The sequence below is a fragment of the Heptranchias perlo genome, chromosome 44, assembly GCF_035084215.1.
Source record: "Heptranchias perlo isolate sHepPer1 chromosome 44, sHepPer1.hap1, whole genome shotgun sequence".
NCBI lineage: Eukaryota > Metazoa > Chordata > Chondrichthyes > Hexanchiformes > Hexanchidae > Heptranchias > Heptranchias perlo.
Genome location: NC_090368.1, coordinates 2,184,752 through 2,207,436, shown reverse-complemented (window position 1 = coordinate 2,207,436; position 22,685 = coordinate 2,184,752). Strand labels below are relative to the sequence as shown.

Sequence of the window (22,685 nt, the reverse complement as noted above, 5' to 3'; positions counted from 1 at the left end):
CGCCCAGATTTCCCCTTTCTCCTACAGCTGGAGTGTCCAAGCTTTTTGACTCGTAGGCCACATAGACGCACATTCCTGGAGCTCAGGACCAGATATAATGTTCTCATTGTTCAAGAAGGCCGCTCACCACCACCTTCTCAAGGGCAATTAGGGATGGGCAATAAATGCCGGCCTCGCCAGCGACGCCCACATCCCATGAACGAATTTTTAAAAATCCCTCGTCTACCTCAACTTGCCAATAGTAACAGATCTCGGTGTTCTGGCTTCCCTCAATGCCTACCATTCTACTCTCCACATATCGAGTGGAGCCCAAACATGACTGGACCTCTCCTCTTGGGGAAGAAAAAACCTTAGAGACAGGGTTCCCAGTGCTATGGTGCTGTCCATAGATGTCAGAATAACTTTTATTAGTCAGTCAGTTGCTAGTTTAGCTGCTTCATAGCTGATACAGTTTCCCATGCGACAAGGCAGACACAAACTTTGGGGGTAATTCTGAGGATGGGAGGCCTCTACCAGTTTGTCACATCCTGAACAGAACCTCTAAAGGAAGAGCAGGATTATGATTATAAAATAATCAGGAAAGTAACATGTTGGTAGGAGGGGTGGGAGGAGGCTCGTGTGGTGCATAAAAACACCGGCGTGGACCAGTTGGATCGAATGGCCTGTTTCTGTGCTATAAATTCTATGATTTAGGATTTATCCACCAATGAGGCCAAGTGCTGGCAATCCTGGAGACTTCAGCCAGTCACTGTCGGGATATTGGGAAGCTGCAGTGGTGGACAGGGGTTTGCCTGCACTTGTACGCTACCCTCAGCGCAGTAAATAATCCGGGGAGAAACCACTGAAGGAGAGACTTTTGTCCTTCAGCTTTCCCCCTCTCCTGACTCTCGCTGGGGAACAGGTGCCCCACAGTACCTCGCCCAGGGGGCTATTCTTTATGCGTTTTAAATGGCGAGTTTTGGTGGGCTATTTGACCGCAGGGAGCGGCATAGCAAGATACTTGATTCTGATCTCACCATAAGTCCACACCTACCCACTTCACTTACAGCCAGTGAATAGTGATCAGGAGTCCTGGGTGGTTTCCCCTCCATATCAGGAACACTACAGCCAACCAAAGCATTGAACAATTTTGTTAGGCAAGGGTATCAAGGGATATGGAGCTCAGGCTGATAAATCGAATTGAGATATCAGCCATGATCTAATTGAATGGCAGAGCAAGGGGCTGAACGGCTTACTCCTGTTCCTGTGTTCCTACCCCTACCTCCGCCAGCTCAGATGGGTGACAGCGGTAATCGTGCACTGGAAGGAGCAGATTCAAACTGAATGGCACTCTGTCATTCCCTGATGTCCTCACCTGTGGATGATTCAGTGTGTAAGGATAAGGCAGCCCCGTTCGAAAGTCTTCACCATCCCTGGACATGCGACAGCAGACCGCTCGAGCCAGATGTCCATGGCTGTACAGGTAACCTACAGGTCAAAGGAAAGAACAAGCATCGTGTGAGAGCCTCATTACAGGGCGAGAAAGCTACATAGAAAATAGGAGCAAGAGTAGGCCATTCGGCCCTTTGGGCCTGCTCTGCCATTCAAAATGATCATGGCTGATTGTCTAACTCAGTACCCTGTTCCTGCTTTTTCCCATATTCCTTGATCCCTTTAGCATTAAGAAATATATCTATCTCCTTCTTGAATACATCTGATGACTTGGCCTCCACTGCCTTCTGTGGTAGAGAATTCCACAGGTTTACCACCCTCTGAGTGAAGAAATTTCTCCTCATCTCGGTTCTAAATGGCATATCCCATATCCTGAGACTGTGACCCCTGGTTCTGGACTCCCCAGCCATCGGGAACATCCTCCCTGCATCGAGTCTGTCTAGTCCTGTTAGAATTTTATATGTTTCGATGAGATCACCTCTCATTCTTCTAAACGTGAACTCTCCTGGGTGGCTTATTGGGAGCACAGAATGCTTTTTAGCAGGAAGTGGCTGAAGCAGAGACATGGTACCCTCTCATGTACTCCCTCTACCCCCCAGACCCCCCTTCCATTTCACCAGCCTCCTAAAAAAAAAACATCCTTCACCCCTCTGTCCTTGCGAACTACCACCCCATTTCCAACCTGCCTTTCCAAAGCCTCCCAAATCTATGCCCATCTTTCCCTCGCTGTTTGAATCTCTCCAATCAGGTTTCCGTCCCTGCCACAGCACTGAACCCAAAGCCACAAGTGACTTCTGTGGCTGTGACCTCTTTGACCTCGCCGCAGCCTTTGACGTAGTTGGCCACACCATCCTCCTCCCACCATCTCAGCGGGACCGCTCTGTCTTTGTTCCACTCTCACCTACACAATCGTACCCAGAACATCTCCAGCAATGGCTTCTCCTCCTCTCCCCGCACCGTTTTAATTTCTATGTAATAGTGACTACACTTTAAAAGTAATTTATCGAGTGTGAAGTGCTTTGGGATCCTGGAGAGGTGCGGCGGGCAGGGTGCTGTAGACACGGGGCGGAGTACTTCAAGTCTTCTTGCTCAAACGTCAGGACGCTACTTCCTTGCCTCTCCTCTCCCCACCCTAACCCTCTATGATCCAATGTTACGCCTCACGCAGAAACCCATCCGACAGCTCACCCAGGGTAATGGAGCTGAGATACACTGGGTGGATGAAGTGGGAGAGCAGAGCCCCCTGAAGGCCCAGCACGTTCCAGCGCAGGATCTTGTCGCTACAGGACATGGTGCGGAGACGCTCGCCGTGCTGAATCCCATCCCACGTCGGGACGATGTCGCTCGACTCCACGGGGATGGTACCTTCACCTGCAGACCAGACAATGAAGAATCCTTAAAATGTGCAACAAGTCTCATTCAAACTTAACGGAGGAGGAAAGACTAGAAGGTACCAGTCATTCAAAGTATTCCCGCAATGAAAAATACATCTATATCGAGTCAGAAGATTTGCACCCATCACGTCTGAAGGGTGTGGGAAAACCATCCTTCACACTTGCAAGGTCTCAATGGGGAAAAGAAAATCAAGATCAGTTCAAATATCTTCTTAAATAAAACGCAAATCTCACCTTTAATGCTGGCCAAATGATATTAGAAGGTTATGGAATGGTATTAGAATTAGTCAGAAGGTCGTGAGTTCAAGTCCCACTCCAGAGACCTGAGCACATAATCCAGGCTGACACACTCCCAGCGCCAGTACTGAGGGAGCGCTGCACTGACGGAGGTGCCGTCTTTCAAATGAGACTTTAAACAGCAAATGAGACTTTAAACAGCAAATGAGACTTTAAACAGCAAATGAGACTTTAAACAAGTCTGCCCTCTCAGGAGGGTATAAAAGATCCCACGGACACTATTTGGAAGAAGAGCAGGGGAGTTCTCCCCCGATGTCCTGGGCCGATATTTATCTCTCAACCAACATCAATAAAAACGGATCTGATCATTATTACATTGCTGTTTGTGGGATCTTGCTGTGCTGCCACGTTGCCTACATTGCAACAATGACTGCATTTTAAAAAAAAGTACTTCATTGGCTGTAAAGCGCTTTGGGACGTCCTGAGGTCTTGAAAGGCGCGATAGAAATGCAAGTTTTCTTTCTTTCTTTCTATAACCACTACACTACCGTACCCTGAATAACTACCGCATTAACCCCTGGCCAGAAAGAGCATCAACTGAGGTCAGGATCTGACCCGGCTGTGCTGCCCCTCTCCCCACAGCCGAATACCCTCCGACCTTCACTGCCTAGAGCAATGGCCACTTGGATGAGGTGCCAAAGGGCGACAGGCACCCACGGAACCCCGTACCCCAACAACAATCAGCGACGTCTGCACTGTCTCGTCTAACATTCCCAGGTCAGGTGCAGCACGGGCTTAGATACCGAGTAAAGGTCCTTTGCTCGAACCCAACCTACTTTACCCCAAATACTGAAAGTTGCTTCCAACTGCGACCTTCCAATTCTCACATCAGGCACCCTCACAGGATGGAGGGGAAACGTTCAACTTTCAGTTTGGTCTGGGTTAGAGATCAGCTTCTCTGAGGTCAATGCGGTTTTTTATAACTAATTGAGTGCCACAAGATCCCACCGACGCAGTACTGGATTGTTTCGGTGCGGGTGTATTAAGTCACATTTTATAAGCGTTTGCTGTGTGCGGTTTACTGCAGGCAGGCTGGGGACTCACCGTTCTCCACCTTGGTACGCAGCTTGCCCTGCTTCATGTTCTCAAACAGAGGGTGGTGTGATTCATCGCCTTCTTTCCTGGGAGGCTCGCTGCATGACTTATCGAACAGGGCTCCATCACCACACGGGGCGGTGCTGGGAAAGGGACAGCAGAAAGACACAGAATGAGGCTGGGAAGTCTCTCAGGATTCTCAGGATTTGTTTTCATTGAATCATCTGAATAAAATCCACAGTACCCGCGTGAAATTAAAACTGCTGCAGTATCCCTACACTGCTGGTTGGCGCAGTCTTATCTTCAAAGCTCGATTGCTATTTTCAGGAACAGGAGGTCGTGGGTTCAAGTCCCACTTCAGAGACTTGAGCACAAAATCTAGGTTGACGCTCCCAGCGCCAGTACTGAGGGAGTGCTGCACTGTTGGAGGTGCCGTCTTTCGGATGAGACGTTAGACCGAGGCCCCGTCTGCCTTCTCAGGTAAAAGATCCCAGGGCACTATTTCAAAGAGGAGGAGAGATCCCCCCCGTGTCTTTGCTGATATTTATCCCTCAACCAACATCACTAAAAACAGATGATCTGGTCGTTACCTCATTGCTGTTTGTGGGATCTTGCTGTGCGCAAATTGGCTGTCGTGTTTCCTACATTACATCAGAGATTACACTTCAAAAGTATTTAATTGGCTGTAAAGCGCTTTGAGATGTCCTGAGGTCATGAAAGGCGCAACAAAAATACAAGTTCTTTCTCTCTCATTTTAACACATGGCCCCCATGTATTTGAGCCCTTCACTACAGCAAACAACTCTCTCCTTTGCCTGTTGCGCCTGCCCCGAATACAGTGCAAGTACCCGCAGTACAACGTAAACGGTAAGGTGGGGGGGGTTTAACAGACCTGATGTAAAGGTGAAAAGTTATTCCTGGTTTTATCTGTAACCTGCTGTCCTGCGCTGGCATAAACAGGCTGTCGTCTGGAGATGCAGGGTTATACTTTAACAGCTCGCTGTACAGGAATCTGTGGAGGAAGCAGCAGCCTGATTAGAAGATAGAAATACAATTAAACTGCAAATACTTGCAAGGCACGGCAGATCCCCAACTGAAACCTTAACTGGATTTTCCCCTTCACACATGCTGATGGACCTGCTGTGTTATTTGTGTTTTTATTTCATTACTGAAGAATTTCCCTCTTCCCCCATCTTCACATTAAAAATCTGTGCGCACTTCCTATCAACTTTTTTCACTATAAATTCCTATTCCACTCTGCGGTGCCGTTCCCCCAATGGAAGGGCTGCAACGCCATCACCGCCAACCTGGCACGAGAACAATGCTACCCAGCACCAGGGCGGTGAGAGCAGGTATCCCTGGCAGGACAGTGACAAACAGTGCATGCTCATTTCTCAAAGCACAGGGAGTGGGTCAATATCTACAGGAGGGGATCCCCAGGGGTGTGTCAATATCTACAGGAGGGGATCCCCAGGGGTGTGTCAATATCTACAGGAGGGGATCCCCAGGGGTGTGTCAATATCGACAGGAGGGGATCCCCAGGGGTGTGTCAATATCGACAGGAGGGGATCCCCAGGGGTGTGTCAATATCTACAGGAGGGGATCCCCAGGGGTGTGTCAATATCTACAGGAGGGGATCCCCAGGGGTGTGTCAATATGATTGGGAGGTGGGGGGGGGGGGGGGGAGGGTGGTGAACCATTAACGCAAAGCTTTCTGAGCAGGAGTTGGAGTCGAAGATGTTGAAAGTAAGGCTGCACATCCTGGGTGCAGGATTGGTGAAAAATAATGATTTAAGAAAAAGAGAGTAATAAGGTGAAAGAAAACGCTAACCTGAACATTTACTCCTATTACAGGCTGCAGCTTTCACAAGGATTTAAAACAAATACCGAAGCCAGCTGCTAGATTGCTGGTCTGCTCATCTTCATTGAAGAATTTACTCTGTTGCTTTAATTTCTTTAATTAATCCTGTAACCAGTGGTGTACAACCTGTCCCTGTTTCAGTCCATCTCATTAAACCCCGCCAGTGAACGGTCCCTATAAAGCTGTCAGAAGCAGCCCCGTTGTGATGCTGCTCCTATCCGTGATGCAGACACAGTTTGCCAACATGGAACCATCTGCTCCAGGGAGACGCTCCCTCTCCCTCCCACCCCCTCCCCACACAAACTCCGCTACAGCTTCAGACTGCAAACCCATTATTAGTGCAAAATATAAATAATCCGTATACATTTCTTTAAGTTTCTGAATTTGATTTAGTTAGGGGGCCGCTGCACACAGTTACACGAGGAGACAGCGCACACTTTGAAAGCCTGTGAAGGAGAGTCAAGGTTAACCATGCCACAGATGGGATTTAACACTGCAGGATCCTGGTGGGAGAATTAAATAGGATCTGCAGGGATTTGGTGGGCAAGGTCGCTACTGAGCTGAGGCCAACTTGAATTACTTGTTGCGGAGGGGAGTGAGAAAGAGGAAGAAAAAATACCCTCAGTCTCCAGGCAGCTTAATGCAACACATCATGAAGAAGCCTAGAATCCGGTTGCTCAGCAAGGAACGCCCTCTCTCCTCCCAGCGTACTTTGTTGAAATCAGGATTTGTCATGACGTGGCTTACTCTAACATCATTTTCCAGCACCTCCCAAACCCGCGACCTACACCACCTAGAAGGACAAGGGCAGCAGGTGCATGGCAACACCATCACCCTCCAAGTCACACACACCATCCCGACTTGGACGTATATTGGCTGTTCCTTCATTGTCGCTGGATCAAAATCCTGGAACTCCCGACCTAACAGCATCGTGTGAGAACCTTCACCACATGGACTGCAGCGGTTGAAGAAGGCAGCTCACCATCAATTCCTCAAGGGGAAACTAGGGATCGGCAATAAATGCCGGCCTTGCCAGCGATGCCCACATTCGGAGAATGAATTATGCAAAAAGGTGGAGCTCCTCAAACTCCCTCAGGTCTTCCCTTCCTCCTACAATCAGGAAGGGAGAATTGCAGCTCCAGTTTAGTCAGGTCCCAGTACAACAGTGGGCAACACACCATCTCGGCCACACAAAGCTTTCAGGAGTTGACAGCATCCCCACCCAGAGCTCCAAACACTCTGTTCTCCTCCGACACATTCTTCCTCCTCCTGCATTGAAATTAAGTCTCGTTGCATCGTCTCCTCCTCCAAATCATTCTTTCCCAGGGCCTCAAGACTGTGGATCTGCTCCTTTCCTCCCGTCTTCTCTTAAATCCACAAACTTTTAAACCTAAGCGTGGCGTCACCTGATCACTAGTTCCTAATTCATCTCATCTTCTCTCCTCACCTTTCTCTTGGTGTCCCTGGGCTTCAGCCCTTTAAATCGACAAACAAACTTTGACCAACAAGGAAGTTGAAGGAACAAGGAAGGGAAGTGAGTGCTTACTGGGATGGGGTGAACGTGACCTTTGTAAGCACACTCCACCAGCTGCGTCTGTGCGGTGAGGGGAAGCTCCAGGTCACTTTGCTGGGTGGAACCACCACAAGGTACAGCACTTGTGTTCAATACAAACTATCCGTGCTGCATTCCTCTCCTCTCCTGAAGGTGTGGACTCTTGCCAAGGTACGATCCCACAGGTGTTGGCCGTTTCTCACCTCACCCAACTGGTCTTTCTTAATGTTTGAGACCAGACAATGAGTGACGTCAGGCTATTTACTGTTGAGGGTGGCAGAGTCAAGCCCGATCCTGTCCCCACCCAATGTTCTCACATGCATGCACTTTCCAACAAGAGTCACTGGATAGGCATCAGGAAGAACCCTGGCGTTCCCGCCCTTCTGCCAGAACAATTGTGGTTCCCCGGCTAACTCAGCACAGACCAGGAATCAAAATTGGGATCTTCCTGGTCTGTACAGTACAATACCACAACATGTAGCTCATTAACCCAGCGAGCCACATTAAACCTCTCACTCATTCTCCCTTCCCCCAGAAACGCTTTACCTTATGAAGCCTCTCCGTGAGATGATTTCAGCATGACAGTCGTTAACGGTCTCCCCTTTAAGACTCAGCTCTTCCCCTTTAACACATCGGTTACCTGTCAGGAAGCAAGAGGGCACACATCAGCATCGTTACAGGGAACCCCGCCATTTCGGACAGCAGGAACCAGGAGTGCCCACAAGGCCATGTTGACTGATCACCGAACTGGTAAAATTCTCCATGGACTTGTCTCCATTGGATGCACCATTTGTCTTCTGCTCGCGCCCTTGGGGCGCACTCCACTGGCATCAGCTGTGACCATGTTAAGCAGCCATCACCAGTGAACGTCAGAATTCAGCCTCCACTCGCTTATAAATAGTGAAAAATGGTTAAACCTTTTTTTTAAAAAATAAAAGTGAATTTTTCTTGTCCATTTCCCCCTCTTCTCCTGAAGGCGCTGACTCGTTCTGAGACAGTTACACTCAAGCGCACATCCTTCACGTCGTAACAGTGTGTCAGTCGGCCATTCGTCCGTGGAAGAGTACCCGATCCTGTTCACCACACACACATGCACTTTCCAGCAGGAGTCACTGACAGTGATCTGGGATTAGGAACCCTGGTTTGTTTTTTCCTATTCTTCCTTATTCGGGGGCACTGAGGGCTGAAGTGCCCCCCAAAACGTGCGCCTGGCTGGGATCAGCTAACTCGGTACAGACTAGGGACTCGGACCTGGGCCTCCTTATTAGCATTTTTGCCCAATTTTACGCCAATTGCATAAATTGGTTGAGTACTTCAATTGAAAAGACTCACCCACCCCTTTCTAGCTCTTGATCTCCTCACTGGAAGTGCTGCTTTCCATTCTATGTGCATAACCTAATAACTGGAGACTAATCACAGAGAGCTGGTCTTGGTAAATCCCCTCAGAGGCTGCTCCAGCAGAATCTCTTTGCAAATCAAAGCGCAGTTCAGAGGAAGCTTACAGAAAATAAAAGCTAAATTAAAAGCCTCAAGGAGTGGTCTTGTTTTCTGGTGATTCGCAATTCAATAAATCCCTGATGCTCAGGCACAGATGGTAATCTATTACTGAGCATGTCGGCACACATCCACTGAATGCAGTGTCCCAGCTGACACGGTCAGAGATTAAGATTGAGAAATAGTTAAATAAATCCATTTTACACGAAATAATTACTTGTTATTCTAGACTAGAATTATAGTATACTATATTCCCTTTTCTTAGATTATTTCTGTAGTGTAAAAACCCTAAAATTGAAAGACTGACAGTATATCTGTACAAGAGGCATTCTCGAAGGACAGGCTGATATTGTTTACATTTAGATTCGCTTCAGCGCTCTAAACTAGACTCAGTAGTGATGTTTTGGTAGCATGGCTCCTTTGACCTGAAAATCGATGTTTTAGGGTCACACTGACCCTAAAACATCGATTTTCTTTTTTTCTACAACTCCAGACGGTAAGATATCAGAATAGATATTGAGAGTGGGAGAAGGGCCATGGAGGTGGTGGTGTAATGGCCTTTTAGCTAAGCTTAAAAGCAACAACATTGTACTGTGCGGGGGAGGTGAAGAAGGGAGCTATCTGCAGGCTTGAACTCACCCGACTGTAACGTGCATATCTTCTGCGGCAAAACATCCTTTGCAATCTCTGTGTTTGCCGTGAGTGTACACCTAATATTTAACTTTTAATAAAACTCCCGCCACCTCATAGATGGTAACCGATTCATGGTTAGCCATGGCTGCTCCAACGTTTAAATCGCAATTCCCCACCCTTTTTCCATACCCTTCAATCTTCACAGCAGGTCTAACTGTGGTAACCACTGAGGCTTTCAGAAGCTGGCACCTTCTCATAAACTCAGAGGTTTTCACCTCAGCGTTGATGCCTGGGAGACACTGGTCAGCAGATTCCCACATACTCCTTTCAAATACAGTTACAGTCAAGTGCGAAAGGAGCAATCAATCAAAGCAGCACCGTTAATATACCGAGGCAGCAAGTTAGTTTTAAAAAAGGTCAGACAGCTCCCTATCTACCCGCTCAAAAAATATACAAATTTAGGCAGTTCTTAGTGGGCACGGATCCCTTACACAGAGCCAGTGGGAGTCTTCATCAGAAAGCAGAGAAGGCAACCGATACTTTCTGCCCTCACTGCTGCCACAGAGTATCTGGTGAGGGAAATGGAAAAGGAAAAAAGACACTACTGCAGCAGTGGGTGCACTTCTGAGTTGGAAACTGAGGGATATTACTGGAGCAGTGTAGAGGAAGCCTTACTCTGTATCTAACCCACGCTGTCCCTGCCCTGGGAGTGTTCGATAGGACAGTGTAGAGGGAGCTTTACTCTGTATCTAACCCATGCTGTCCCTGCCCTGGGAGTGTTCGATAGGACAATGTAGAGGGAGCTTTACTCTGTATCTAACCCATGCTGTACCTGCCCTGGGAGTGTTTGATGGGACAGTATAGAGGGAGCTTTACTCTGTATCTAACCCTGTACCTGCCCTGGGAGTGTTTGATGGGACAGTGTAGAGGGAGCTTTACTCTGTATCTAACCCGTGCTGTACCTGCCCTGGGAGTGTTTGATGGGACAGTGTAGAGGGAGCTTTACTCTGTATCTAACCCCGTGCTGTACCTGCCCTGGGAGTGTTTGATGGGACAGTGTAGAGGGAGCTTTACTCTGTATCTAACCCTGTACCTGCCCTGGGAGTGTTTGATGAGACAGTGTAGAGGAAACCTTGCTCTGTATCTAACCCGTGCTGTACCTGCTTTGAGAATGCTAAATGCTGATACTGGGTGCTTAAAATTGAAAGTAAGCCATTCTCCAGCACCATCATTCCATTTGTTCATACGCAGCATGTCAGTCAGCAGCGGGAAGAGAAAGACTGGTGGGTTTGGGTGGGACCCTTTATCATCCGACACAAAATGGGAACCATACTTTCTCTCAGAAGCTGGGCATTTCAGATTTCCATCATTCATGCTTTGATAAAAACAGAAAATCTCTGTCTGCCTGACAAGTTGCTGAGTTGCCAGCTGCATCAGCAATCTTCCGGAGGGGATTTAAAACAGGCAAACATCAAACATGCATATAAATACTGCACCAACCTCCAGGGTCCTTACTTATCAAACCCAGTATTCCACAAGCCTCCCTATTTGAAGTTGATTTGCTTCCAGGTCTCCATGTTTGAAGTCATAATTCCCAAAGGAATTGCATTAGATGCAGTGAATACACAGGATGGGTAGAGCTACAAGGGAGCGACACAGAGGTTTATAGCACAGAAGGTGGCCATTTAGCCCATCGTGTCTGTGCCGGCTCTTTCTAGAGCAATCTGAAACTGATCCCACTCTCTCCCCATAGCCCTGTATCTTCCTCTACTTCAAATATATAAAAGGTACGATGGTCTTTGCCTCAACCATTCCCTGTGGCAAAGCACTCCATTCTCCAACAACCCTGCTTAAAGAAACAACTTCTACCCTCTTTCCTCACTCTCAGTGGCAATTTTAAATTTATCACCCCTCACCGACTTCCCAAAAGGAGGAAATGGCCTTTCCTTACTTATTCCATCAATACCCGTCATAATTTTAAAAACCTCTATTAAATCTCCTTTTAGCCTTCTCTGCTAAAAGTGGAAATAATCCCAGTATTTCACGTCTCTCCTCAGAATGATAATTTCCCATCCCTGCCATCTTCCTGGTGAATCGACACTGTGCGCTTTCTATGGCTTTGACGTCCTTTCTACAGTGGGATGCCCAAAAATGCACACAGTGCTCTCGCCGTGGGCTAACCAATATTTGGGAGAAATCTATCATGACTTCTTTGCTCTTGTACTCAATGCTCCTATTTATAAAAAGATAGACATCTCAAAGGGGTGTCACATTTTCCTCCCCCTCTCCTGATGGTGTTGATTCCTTTTGGAGTACGGTTCTCGTTCTTCATACGAGGGCCCGGACAGTGAAGCGCAACGGACTATTCGACCCTGGGGAGCCTCAAGAGTCCGATCGTATCTTTACTTGATGTTCCCAGTAGGGAAATCGCTGGGATATGATCAGGAACGGCTGATTTTTCCTGTCCCCAGCACAGGGACACTGGAGTCAACTCCTGCACAGCAAGATCAGCCAACTTGACACTGCGCAGAGAGCAAACTTTCCTGGTTTGTATGACTTGAAGCCATATCGGGGACGGGGGACGGAGGGGAACTCCACAAGACATTGCGTTTATTCGCACAGCCTCACGTGAACGTACCTGTGCCCAGGCTAACTGTGGTCCCCAAGTCGTCGTCTCCCCTCTTCATGATGATGGCTGCCAGGATCTTCCGCCCCAGCAGGCTGTGCTGGATACGTGCGGTCAAAGTGTTGAAGCACTGGTGGCTGAGCATGGCGATCTGGTCGTGCATCGTACCCCCGGACACGGGCAGCTGAAAACCGAGAGAGAACTACATCACACAATGGAGTGGGGAGGCAAAACCTCAACAAACGCCACCCCCACCCCCCATACCCATACCCACGACCCGTGCTGAACCTCAGCATGCTCTTAAAGCAGCATATCCTTCACAGGCGATTTAACTTCAGTTAAGCGTTCAGCAAACATGGAGCCCGGCTCATTGTAGCGGCACATGATATGGCTTCCACTTACACAACCCGTCTACTACACATGGTGCTTTTGGTTGCCATGGCAGCAGAAAATGCAAACTCTGCTTTTCAAAAAAAAAATCCCCTCAACAGTCAAACGTCATTTCAGATATTGTGGGATTTGAAACCTCCCTTCCACATTTTTCACAGCTGAAAGTGCTGACTCAAGCCATTTTGGGGATGTGGGCGTCGCTGGCAAGGCCGGCATTTATTGCCCATCCCCTAGTTGCCCCTTGAGAAGGTGGTGGTGAGCCGCCTTCTTGAACCACTGCAGCCCACGTAGCGAAGGTGCTCCCACAGTGCTGCTAGGCAGGGATTCTGACCCAGTGACAATGAAGGAGCAGCCGACATGTGCCCAAGTCGGGATGGTGTGGAGGGCAACTTGGAAGTGGTGGCGATCCCATGCACCTGCTGCCCTTGTCGTTCTAGGTGGTGGAGGCCGCGGGTTTGGGAGGTGCACAGGGACTGTCCAGTCTCGACTTCATCCAAGTGTTTTGTTGGTCAGGTGCGAGGCTACAGTGAGCACTGGCAGGCTATTCAACTGTGGGGCACATCACAGCGGAACTGATCCTATCCTCGGGCAAAGTCTACACACGCACACTCGGACAGGGATTGACGGATCGGATCAGGAGTGGGAACACTGTCTGGTATATCCCCGCCATGGCCCCGAGGATAAAACTATTGAGTCCCCAGCTACACGGACTGCCGCGAGTTACAAGACCTCGCCCAACAAATTCTTTTTTTGCGGTACCCACCTCAGAGCAGAAGTCTCCGGTCCGCGCCGCCTTCTCGCCCTCGCCAATGAGGACGCGCAGTGCGGCATCTGCCGCCTCCTGCTTCGCCTGCTTCTTGCTGCTCGAGCTCACCGGAGGGAACCAGCGGCCTCCGACCTTCGCCTGGTACGTAAACCTGCGGCACGGTGAAATAAAAGAGACAAATTGCAGATATTTCTCAGGTCACTAGGGGGAGGTGCAAAAATCAAACAGCAATGCACAATATGATCTACTTCTCATCTAACCTGAAGGCACTGAACTGCGCTCAAGTACGGTTCCACAGGCATCTGGTGCCAACTGGTACCTCACTCAAATGCCTATTGATGTGTGAGGCTAATGAGGGTCAATGAGCTAATCGACTGCAGAGGGCGTCGCACACCCAATCAAGAACTGAGAGGTTATAACTATCAGGAAAGACGGAACAGGCTGCTGCTCTTTTCACTAGAAAATAGAAGGCTGAAGGGGAGACCTGATAGAGGTCTTTAAAATTACGAAGGGGTTCGATAGGGTAGATGTAGTTTCCACACGTGGGGGAGTCCAAAACTAGGGGCCATAAATATGATCATCACTAATAAATCCAATAAGGAACTCAGGAGAAATTTCTTTACCCAGAGAGTGGTGAGAATGTGGAACTCGCTACCACATGGAGTGGTTGAGGCGAATAGCATGGATGCATTTAAGGGGAAGGTAGATATGTACATGAGGGAGAAAGGAACAGGAGGATATCCTGATAGGGTTAGATGAAGAGGGTTGGGAGGAGACTCGTGTGGAGCATAGAACACCAGCACGGTTGGGCCGAATGGCCTGTTATAAATTCAATGCAACATGTGCTCACTTCTTATCAATATTCACATACTTTCTAGCAGGGGTCCCTGGATAATGATCAGGAGGGGGAGCCCTTGCTGATTTTTCTCCTCTGTAATCTGAGGGGAGGCAGGGGGGGTGGGGGGGGGCATGATTGCTGCAGCCCCTGCTGAGATCAGCAGAGACACAGATCACAGAGTTGCTGGAGCACGAAATGTTTTGTCACAGGGTGTGGCTGAAGCAGAGACCACTGCACCCCTTTAGTGAAAAGTGAGTAACTATTCAAAGCAGAGGAAGGTGTACAGAGGGCAGTGGGATTAGTTTTAGATTGCTCTAGCACAGAGCCGGCACTGACACGATAGGCAGAGTGGCCTCCTCCTGTGCCATAAACCCCTATGGTTCGAAGCGGAACTGCTTATAACAGGGAAGAGGAACAGGGAGAGGAACAGAGGAGGTGGCTGCAAAAACCGTTAACCCTTTTATTCCCTCTCGAACGCTAAAACTGAGTGGAGAGTTCAGACACAAGAGTAAAAACAGGAACCCATGCTCAGTTGAACGGCAGCTTTAACGAGCAACTGATAATCAGAACATTTCCCCCCCGCATTTCACCGTCTTTTCTGTACCGCAGCGTTGATCTATTCACGGCAATAGTACCAAAACTGGCTGGTTTCCAGCCACACCGGGCGACGCACCGTGCCGAGCGAACAGTTGGGTCACAAGGCTTATTATGCAGCAACACACCATCGGGCTAACAAGCCACTAGGCCTCAGCGTTGCGCGATGCTCTTAATTTATCACCTCAAATTGCTCCCCTCACCAGTGAGCAGACCTGCTAGTATTTCACTTCGGGTGTTATGCAGCTCAAGATGCTCTCTCCACACACAACCCAAATTTGGAAACACAGAATCTATAATTGTACAGGGTGATTTTGAGAGTTTATAAATACAGAAATTTCACAGGCTCACAATCACTTCATTGAAACCTCAGTGGGAATGTAACAGGTGCAGGCCTTGGAGAGGGTACAGAGGAAATTTACGAGAACGGTACCAGGGATGAGAGACTTCAGTTATGTGGCGAGACTGGAGAAACTGGGGTTGTTCTCCCTAGAGCAGAGCAGGTGAAGGGCGATTTAAGAGATGTGTTCAAATTTATGAGGGGTTTTGATAGAGTAAATACGGAGAAACTGTTCCTTCTGATGGGAGGGTCGGTAACCAGAGGACACAGATTTAAGATAATTGACAAAAGAACCAGAGGGGAGATGAGGAAATTTTTTTTTTTATATGCGAGTTATGATGATCTGGAATGCACTGCCTTGAAAGCAGATTCAATAGTAACTTTCAAAAGGGAATTAGATAATTACGTGAAGGGGAGAGAAGGGTAGGAAACAGGAGACGGGGAGAGAATAACTTGATAGTGGGAGTCTTTTTTGAAAATGGAAAGGGCAACCCATGGGGGAGAAGGGAGGGAGAGAGAGGAATCAGTCAGGTTTCCTGGTACCGATTATTATCCAGCCCACGCTCAACACTTGCGATTCTACTTGTAAACCTCATGATCTGTGGATTTTATTTTTAAAAAACGCTCACAAATTTAAATCATCGAGTGGCAATGTGATCTGATGGCCCTTACTGGAAAGTACGGGTCGTGATCAGCTGCTCGAACCCCAGCGAACAAATATCCTGTTGACAGGGATTGTCGCACGGGCGAGGCAACCGAGGAAGTACACATCAGTCAGCACCTTCAGGAAAAGAGGGAAGAGAATCAGAGAGCAAAAAAAAAAGACATGGAAGCAATGGAGGAATCGCACAGAAAATGAGGGGGAGGAAGGGAGAGACGGAAAACAGAACCAACCCTGGACTGGATGTGGCAAAGAGACAGTGGGTGAGGAGGGGAAGGAGAGAAAACACCAACCTGGGGTCATGCGGCGGTCCCGACTGATCTATCATCTTGAGCTCCGCCGCGAATCCCTTCGAGCGTGCGTATTCCAAGAGGCCACCGATGGGGTTCTTGTTCAGGTAGGCGATCAGCTCTCCCAAGCCAGCTGCCTGGGCAGCTTCCAAATCCATCGGCGTCAGGGATGGAATGGAGGTTTGACCAACAGAATTCTCCATGTTAGTGTCTGAGGACTGGCAGAGAAGGAGATAATAGTCATGAGCGAGAACTAATCAGAAAGTACAAGGGGTGAGGGGAGAAGCCTAAAAAAAAACCAAGTAGGTGGAATAACACTTCTGATGGTACGTGGCTTGGAAATTGCACAAAAAGCATGATTTCGGCCGGGCTTTTCTCTCCCAACAGTGCCGTGGGATCTTTAACGTCCACCTGAACAGTTAGACGGGACCCCGGTTTAACTGGAGTATTGGCCTAGATTATGAGTTCAAGTCCTGGAGGGCAGCTCGACCTCGAAAGCTTTCTCAGAGGCGAAAGTACTACCGACGGAAACAAGCTGACACGCTTATGATTGTACGATGTACAGAAGGAAATATTCCTGCCCAATTGCAGAGCTCAGTGGAACAACTGGGCAGCGGATCATCTGCCTTCTCGGAAAAGGATTATTGCAGAGCGCGAAGGGAAGGCTGATGTGGGTGAAGTTCTGCTCTCGGTGGTACAGCATGAAGTGGTGCAGTAATCATCTTGGGCGGTGGAGGAGGAGATGGTGGGGAGGAGAGAGACGCAGAAAACAATATGAAGACTGATGGAAAAAGCTGAAAATACATAGGTCAGTCAGCACCTGAGAAGAGAACAAACAGATGAGCTGCCTGTGTGGACCCTTCAGCAGGTCTGATGACAGCATTCACCTGTGGCGTTAACTTCTCTTTTCTCTCTACAGATGCTGACGGGCCTGCTGTGTAGTTCCAGCATTTTCTGTTTTCTTTGCTTTTCACGTGAACAATATGGGATGTGTCTGCGGAGGTGGTTCGATGTCGCAGAGGTACAGTTGACACCACCACCCCCTCGTCCCTCCCTCCCTCCATTCCCTCACCAACCACCCAGCCCCCGCCCCCTACCTCGTCTCCAATAACCATTAGAATAGTCGACACTGCCGCAACACGTGGGTCCACAGCTTACCTTGGATGGAAAGTGAGGAGAATTTCCTAGGAGGATGAGGACGGCCGCCTTTGCTGCAAACATCTTGGCCAGCTTCTTGCTGTTTGCCGTAGCGGATGGGAAGGTCTCGTGCCCCAACTTAACCATGATGGTGAACCTACAGGGCAGGATATTTAAAAAAAAAAATCACTGCACGCAGCAGGTATAAAGCAGAATGCGATAAAACTGGCCAAGCAATACAGCTAAAACAAGATAAACTGGAAATGCGTGGTTTATTTTTAATGTATTACAATAAACACCAGAGCACCCTTAATCCAAGGGGACCCAAACATTCCATCCTGAATTAGCATAATAAATGAATCAACTCTACTTGAAGATTAGAAGTCGTCCTTCAGCCCTGCAAAATTTTACATCCCGTCACAGCTCACCAAGTGTGTGTCAGGAGTTATGTTTACTGGTTTGTTAACTGGTATGCGATTTATAACTGGTGTGACGTCAATTCATCAGCCAGCTCCTCTGTAAACTGAAAGTTGGCTCTTACTATCTGAGTTAGAAGGTTGTGGGTTCAAGTCTCGCTCCAGAGGCTCGAGCACAAAATCTAGGTCGACACTCCCAGCGCCAGTACTAAGGGAGTGCTACGCTGTTGGAGATGCCGTCCTTCAGATGAGATGTTAAACCGAGGCCCCATCTGCCCCCTCAGGCGGATGTAAAAGATCCCACGGCCACTATTTCGAAGATGATCAGGGGAGTTCTCCCCGTCACCCTGGTCAATATTTATCCCTCAACCAACATCACTAAAAAGACAGATGATCTGGTCATTATCACATTGCTGTTTGTAGGATCTTGCTGTGCGCAACTTGGCTGCCGTGTTTCCTACATTACAACAGTGACTACACTTCAGAAGTACTTAATTAGCTGTAAAGTGCTTTGGGAAGCCCTGAGGTTGTGAAAGGTGCGATATGAATGAAAGTTCTTCTTCTATAAAGGAATTAAAAGATGAAATACACAAGAATCTGTCTGTCTTCAGTTTCTTTTCCCCCCAGTGGCTGATGTACAGTCAGATGCACTGACCTCTGTAAGCAGGTGGCTTGTGCACTGCAAGGAGCTGCATCATGTTAACAGCTTGCCTGAAGGAGCTGAGAGAACAGCAGGCTCCAAGTAGTCATTATAGTTTGTGTGTACTATAAATTGTTACTTGTGCTGTATAGTATCTGCTTATGTCTTTGCTTCTGTAACTCATCTCATGGTAAATAAACCTACTCTAGTTTTAACAAGCACCAAGTGGGACTAGAGTTTGATATTGTCTGCCTTCTGGTTTGACAGGAGATGTAAGGGAATCCCATGTAATTCCAGTGTGCAGTATTATCACTGAATAGGTATAACTGCTAGCCTCTGAATTAGAATACCCAAGAGAGAGAAACCTTGAATGATCATCACATGATTCTAACATCTGGTTCCCCAACCAAAATTCAACCAGAAAACCAAGGTGGCCACCTTGTCTGAAACTTCAAGTGATTACACTAACAGACCATGATTTTTCTCCTTCTTTCCAATTTCTTCTCCTGAAGATACTACCTCATACTGGAATAAGGCGCCATGGGTATTTCAACCATACGGCTATCAGCAGGAAAATGTTACAGTGGTGCAGCAGAGTATGGTCTTCTGAGGCACTTTGTTAAACATGACTCTGTATCTAACCCGTGCTTTACCTGCCCTGGGAGTGTTTGATGGGACAGTGTGGAGGGAGCTTTACTCTGTATCTAACCCGTGCTGTACCTGCCCTGGGAGTGTTTGATGGGACAGTGTAGAGGGAGCTTTACTCTGCATGCTTAACTCATGCTGTACTTGCTCTGCATTCAGAGCTTCTGTAGCTGAATCCAACACACCTGGGGTCATGGGGAGGACCACTCTGTGACACGAGCTGGAATTCACAGGCATTGCCCGACTTCTGTGCGTACTCCATTAACATGCAGACTGGGTTTTTCCCTGCAGGCAGCGTGGGTGGAGACACAGTGCATGGCTCAGTCTTCACATCAACCGGAGCAGCTGCACTCTGGGTGGGGGAAAAAAAAAATCAAACATTTTCAAATCAAAGTTTCATACATTTCAGAGAAAAACAATTGCCATATGGGACTATAATTAATCATTTAAGGTTTAATCAAATACTGTAGATCCCTATTAACCTGGGTCATTTTTTTAAGACAGATATGTAAATTCCTTTAGCGTAGAACTAGTCATAATACAGCACGAAGGCCAGGAGAGTTTTTTTTTATTCGTTCACGGGATGTGGGCGTCGCTGGCAAGGCCGGCATTTATTGCCCATCCCTAATTGCCCTTGAGAAAGTGGTGGTGAGCCGCCTTCTTGAACCGCTGCAGTCCGTGTGGTGACGGTTCTCCCACAGTGCTGTTAGGAAGGGAGTTCCAGGATTTTGACCCAGCGACAATGAAGGAACGGCGATATATTTCCAAGTCGGGATGGTGTGTGACTTGGAGGGGAACGTGCAGGTGGTGTTGTTCTCATGCGCCTGCTGCCCTTGTCCTTCGAGGTGGTAGAGGTCGCGGGTTTGGGAGGTGCTGTCGAAGAAGCCTTGGCGAGTTGCTGCAGTGCATCCTGTGGATGGTGCACACTGCAGCCACAGTGCGCCGGTGGTGAAGGGAGTGAATGTTTAGGGTGGTGGATGGGGTGCCAATCAAGCGGGCTGCTTTATCTTGGATGGTGTCGAGCTTCTTGAGTGTTGTTGGAGCTGCACTCATCCAGGCAAGTGGAGAGTATTCCATCACACTCCTGACTTGTGCCTTGTAGATGGTGGAAAGGCTTTGGGGAGTCAGGAGGTGAGTCACTCGCCGCAGAATACCCAGCCTCTGACCTGCTCTCGTAGCCACAGTATTTATATGGCTGGTCCAGTTAAGTTTCTGGTCAATGGTGACCCCCAGGATGTTGATGGTGGGGGATTCGGCGATGGTAATGCCGTTGAATGTCAAGGGGAGGTGGTTAGACTCTCTCTTGTTGGAGATGGTCATTGCCTGGCACTTATCTGGCGCGAATGTTACTTGCCACTTATCAGCCCAAGCCTGGATGTTGTCCAGGTCTTGTTGCATGCGGGCTCGGACTGCTTCATTATCTGAGGGGTTGCGAATGGAACTGAACACTGTGCAGTCATCAGCAAACATCCCCATTTCTGACCTTATGATGGAGGGAAGGTCATTGATGAAGCAGCTGAAGATGGTTGGGCCTAGGACACTGCCCTGAGGAACTCCTGCAGCAATGCCCTGGGGCTGAGATGCTTGGCCTCCAACAACCACTACCATCTTCCTTTGTGCTAGGTATGACTCCAGCCACTGGAGAGTTTTCCCCCTGATTCCCATTGACTTCAATTTTACAAAGTATGTCCCCTTCGCCCTCAGTCGAGTTGGTGCTTCCTGCATTGTCTGTCCAGCAGTGGGATGTTTACTAGAGGCTGATTCAGAAACACTGGCTGTGACACAAAGAGTGGGAAAAACCTCACTTAATGAGACAAAAGGCAATTCAGCAAGAGGACGCCAGATCATCATCCCTGGGATGGGGTGACGAAGCAGCCTACATGCCCCATACCATCCCCGGGTAACCCAGTAGGGCAGCAGCTCAGGCCTCTGCCAATATTCCGATGAAGCCAGGCGCTGGAAGGTACTCAAGAGAAGCCTGGGGTTGGCTTGTCTGTCCGAGTGGCCACTCTTGCCCACTAAGGAGTGTTTAAAATTATGAAAGGTAGAAGCAGTAATTGAGGGGTCAAGAATGGAGAGCCATTGATACGATTGAGAGATTTTGAACAGAGGACAGAAGAAACTTCTTTACACTGAGGATGTGGAATTCACTTCCAGGGTTAGTGGTTGAGGGAGAAGCTATGTCAACATTCAAAATTAGATTGGATGAAGGAAAAAGGGGTTGAAGGGATATGGGAACAGGGTGGGTAAATATGATTAGAACTATTTGCTTAGGTGGTGGGTAAACACCGACAAGGACCAGTTGGGCCGAATGGCCTGTTTCCATGCTGTAACTTGTGTATTTCTACCTGGCCTCCCACATGACAACATGTCAGAGAACAGAAGCTCAGCACATGGCTGGGAAATGGTGGGCACCAAGCCCCCTCCTACTGCACCACCACCCACCGTTTCATTCTTTCAAATGACTTTAAACAACCAGACCTTACGGAGAAGATTTGATCTCTCACCAGTGATAAGTTCAGCACATGAAAGAAATGCCCCAGGATACACAAGTTACAATTATGCAGTCACAACGAGCATCCAAATACTTACCTTTTATGTAGGCAATGAATTATTCAATAGTTCTCACCTCTGTATTAGTGTTTAAAATATTTCTGAACCTTTTATCTTTGGTGGAGTTGTGGTCCACATTTTTTAAAAAACTTGGAAAATATATGAGGAAATATTAATTATTAAAATATTAATTTTAAGCAAACGGGGCCCCAAATCTTTCCTCGGATTGTCAGTTGGGCTGGGGCAACTCCCTCAAGCTCAACCTGATGACAATTCAGTGAACCCTGCTAGAAAGTGAGAGAGAGAGAAAAGGTGGGATAAGGGCAGCATCTGGCTCACCTGTGATCCCCCCACGGTTGAGTAACCTGCCCCCGGCGGCTCACACGTTAGAACTGTTTCACTGAGGTAAGGTACCATAGGGCACCCGGTGTTCGTGGAACCATACTCAGAGCATGGTAAAGTGCCTCTGGCTAGGGACAGAGGCGGAAAAGGGAAAAGAAGGGCCTTAAGTTACGTGGATAGATTGGAGAAGCTGGGGTTGTTCTCCTTGGAACAGAGAGGGTTGAGAGGAGATTTGATAGAGGTATTTAAAATCATGAGTGGTCTAGACAGAGTAGATAGAGAGAAACTGTTCCCACTGGCGGAAGGGTCAAGAAACAGGGGACATAGATTTAAGGTAAAAGAACCAAAGGTGACAAGAGGAAAAACTTTTTTATGCAGCGAGTGGTTAGGATCTGGAATGGACGGCCAGGTTGGGTGGTGGAGGTAGATTCAATCGTGGCTTTCAAAAAGGGAACTGGATAAGTAGTTGAAAGTAAAAAATTTGCAGGGCTACGGGGGATAGGGTGAGGCAGCGGGACTAGCTGGATTGCTCTTGCATAGAGCTGGCGCGGACTCAATGGGTCTCCTTCCGTGCTGTAACCTTTCTATGATTCTATGAATCTGTTTCCACTGGCTATAGGGAAAGAGCAGGGGGGAGCGGGACTAATTGGATAGCTCTTTCAAAGAGCTGGCACAGGCACGATGGGCCGAATGGCCTCCTTCTGTGCTGTATGATTTTAAGTGTTCAAAAGTTAATGGTAACATTGCATTG

The 22,685-nt window shown here is 48.2% G+C and overlaps 1 protein-coding gene across 3 annotated transcripts in view; it reads right to left on the bottom strand.

Moving 5' to 3' along the window:
- The window catches only part of adar (adenosine deaminase RNA specific), a 54,916-nt gene that overhangs the window by 7,232 nt on the left and 24,999 nt on the right, over window positions 1-22,685 (bottom strand). For all 3 annotated transcript variants that reach the window (XM_067975871.1, XM_067975872.1, XM_067975873.1), the window contains exons 4-13: window positions 19,225-19,391; window positions 17,360-17,495; window positions 16,205-16,419; window positions 13,476-13,629; window positions 12,335-12,506; window positions 8,116-8,209; window positions 5,049-5,168; window positions 4,167-4,300; window positions 2,620-2,802; window positions 1,355-1,467 (exon numbers count right to left, since the gene is read on the bottom strand). In XM_067975871.1, coding sequence (XP_067831972.1) covers window positions 1,355-1,467; window positions 2,620-2,802; window positions 4,167-4,300; window positions 5,049-5,168; window positions 8,116-8,209; window positions 12,335-12,506; window positions 13,476-13,629; window positions 16,205-16,419; window positions 17,360-17,495; window positions 19,225-19,391 — 1,488 coding nt within the window. The remainder of the gene's footprint in view (window positions 1-1,354; window positions 1,468-2,619; window positions 2,803-4,166; window positions 4,301-5,048; window positions 5,169-8,115; window positions 8,210-12,334; window positions 12,507-13,475; window positions 13,630-16,204; window positions 16,420-17,359; window positions 17,496-19,224; window positions 19,392-22,685) is intronic.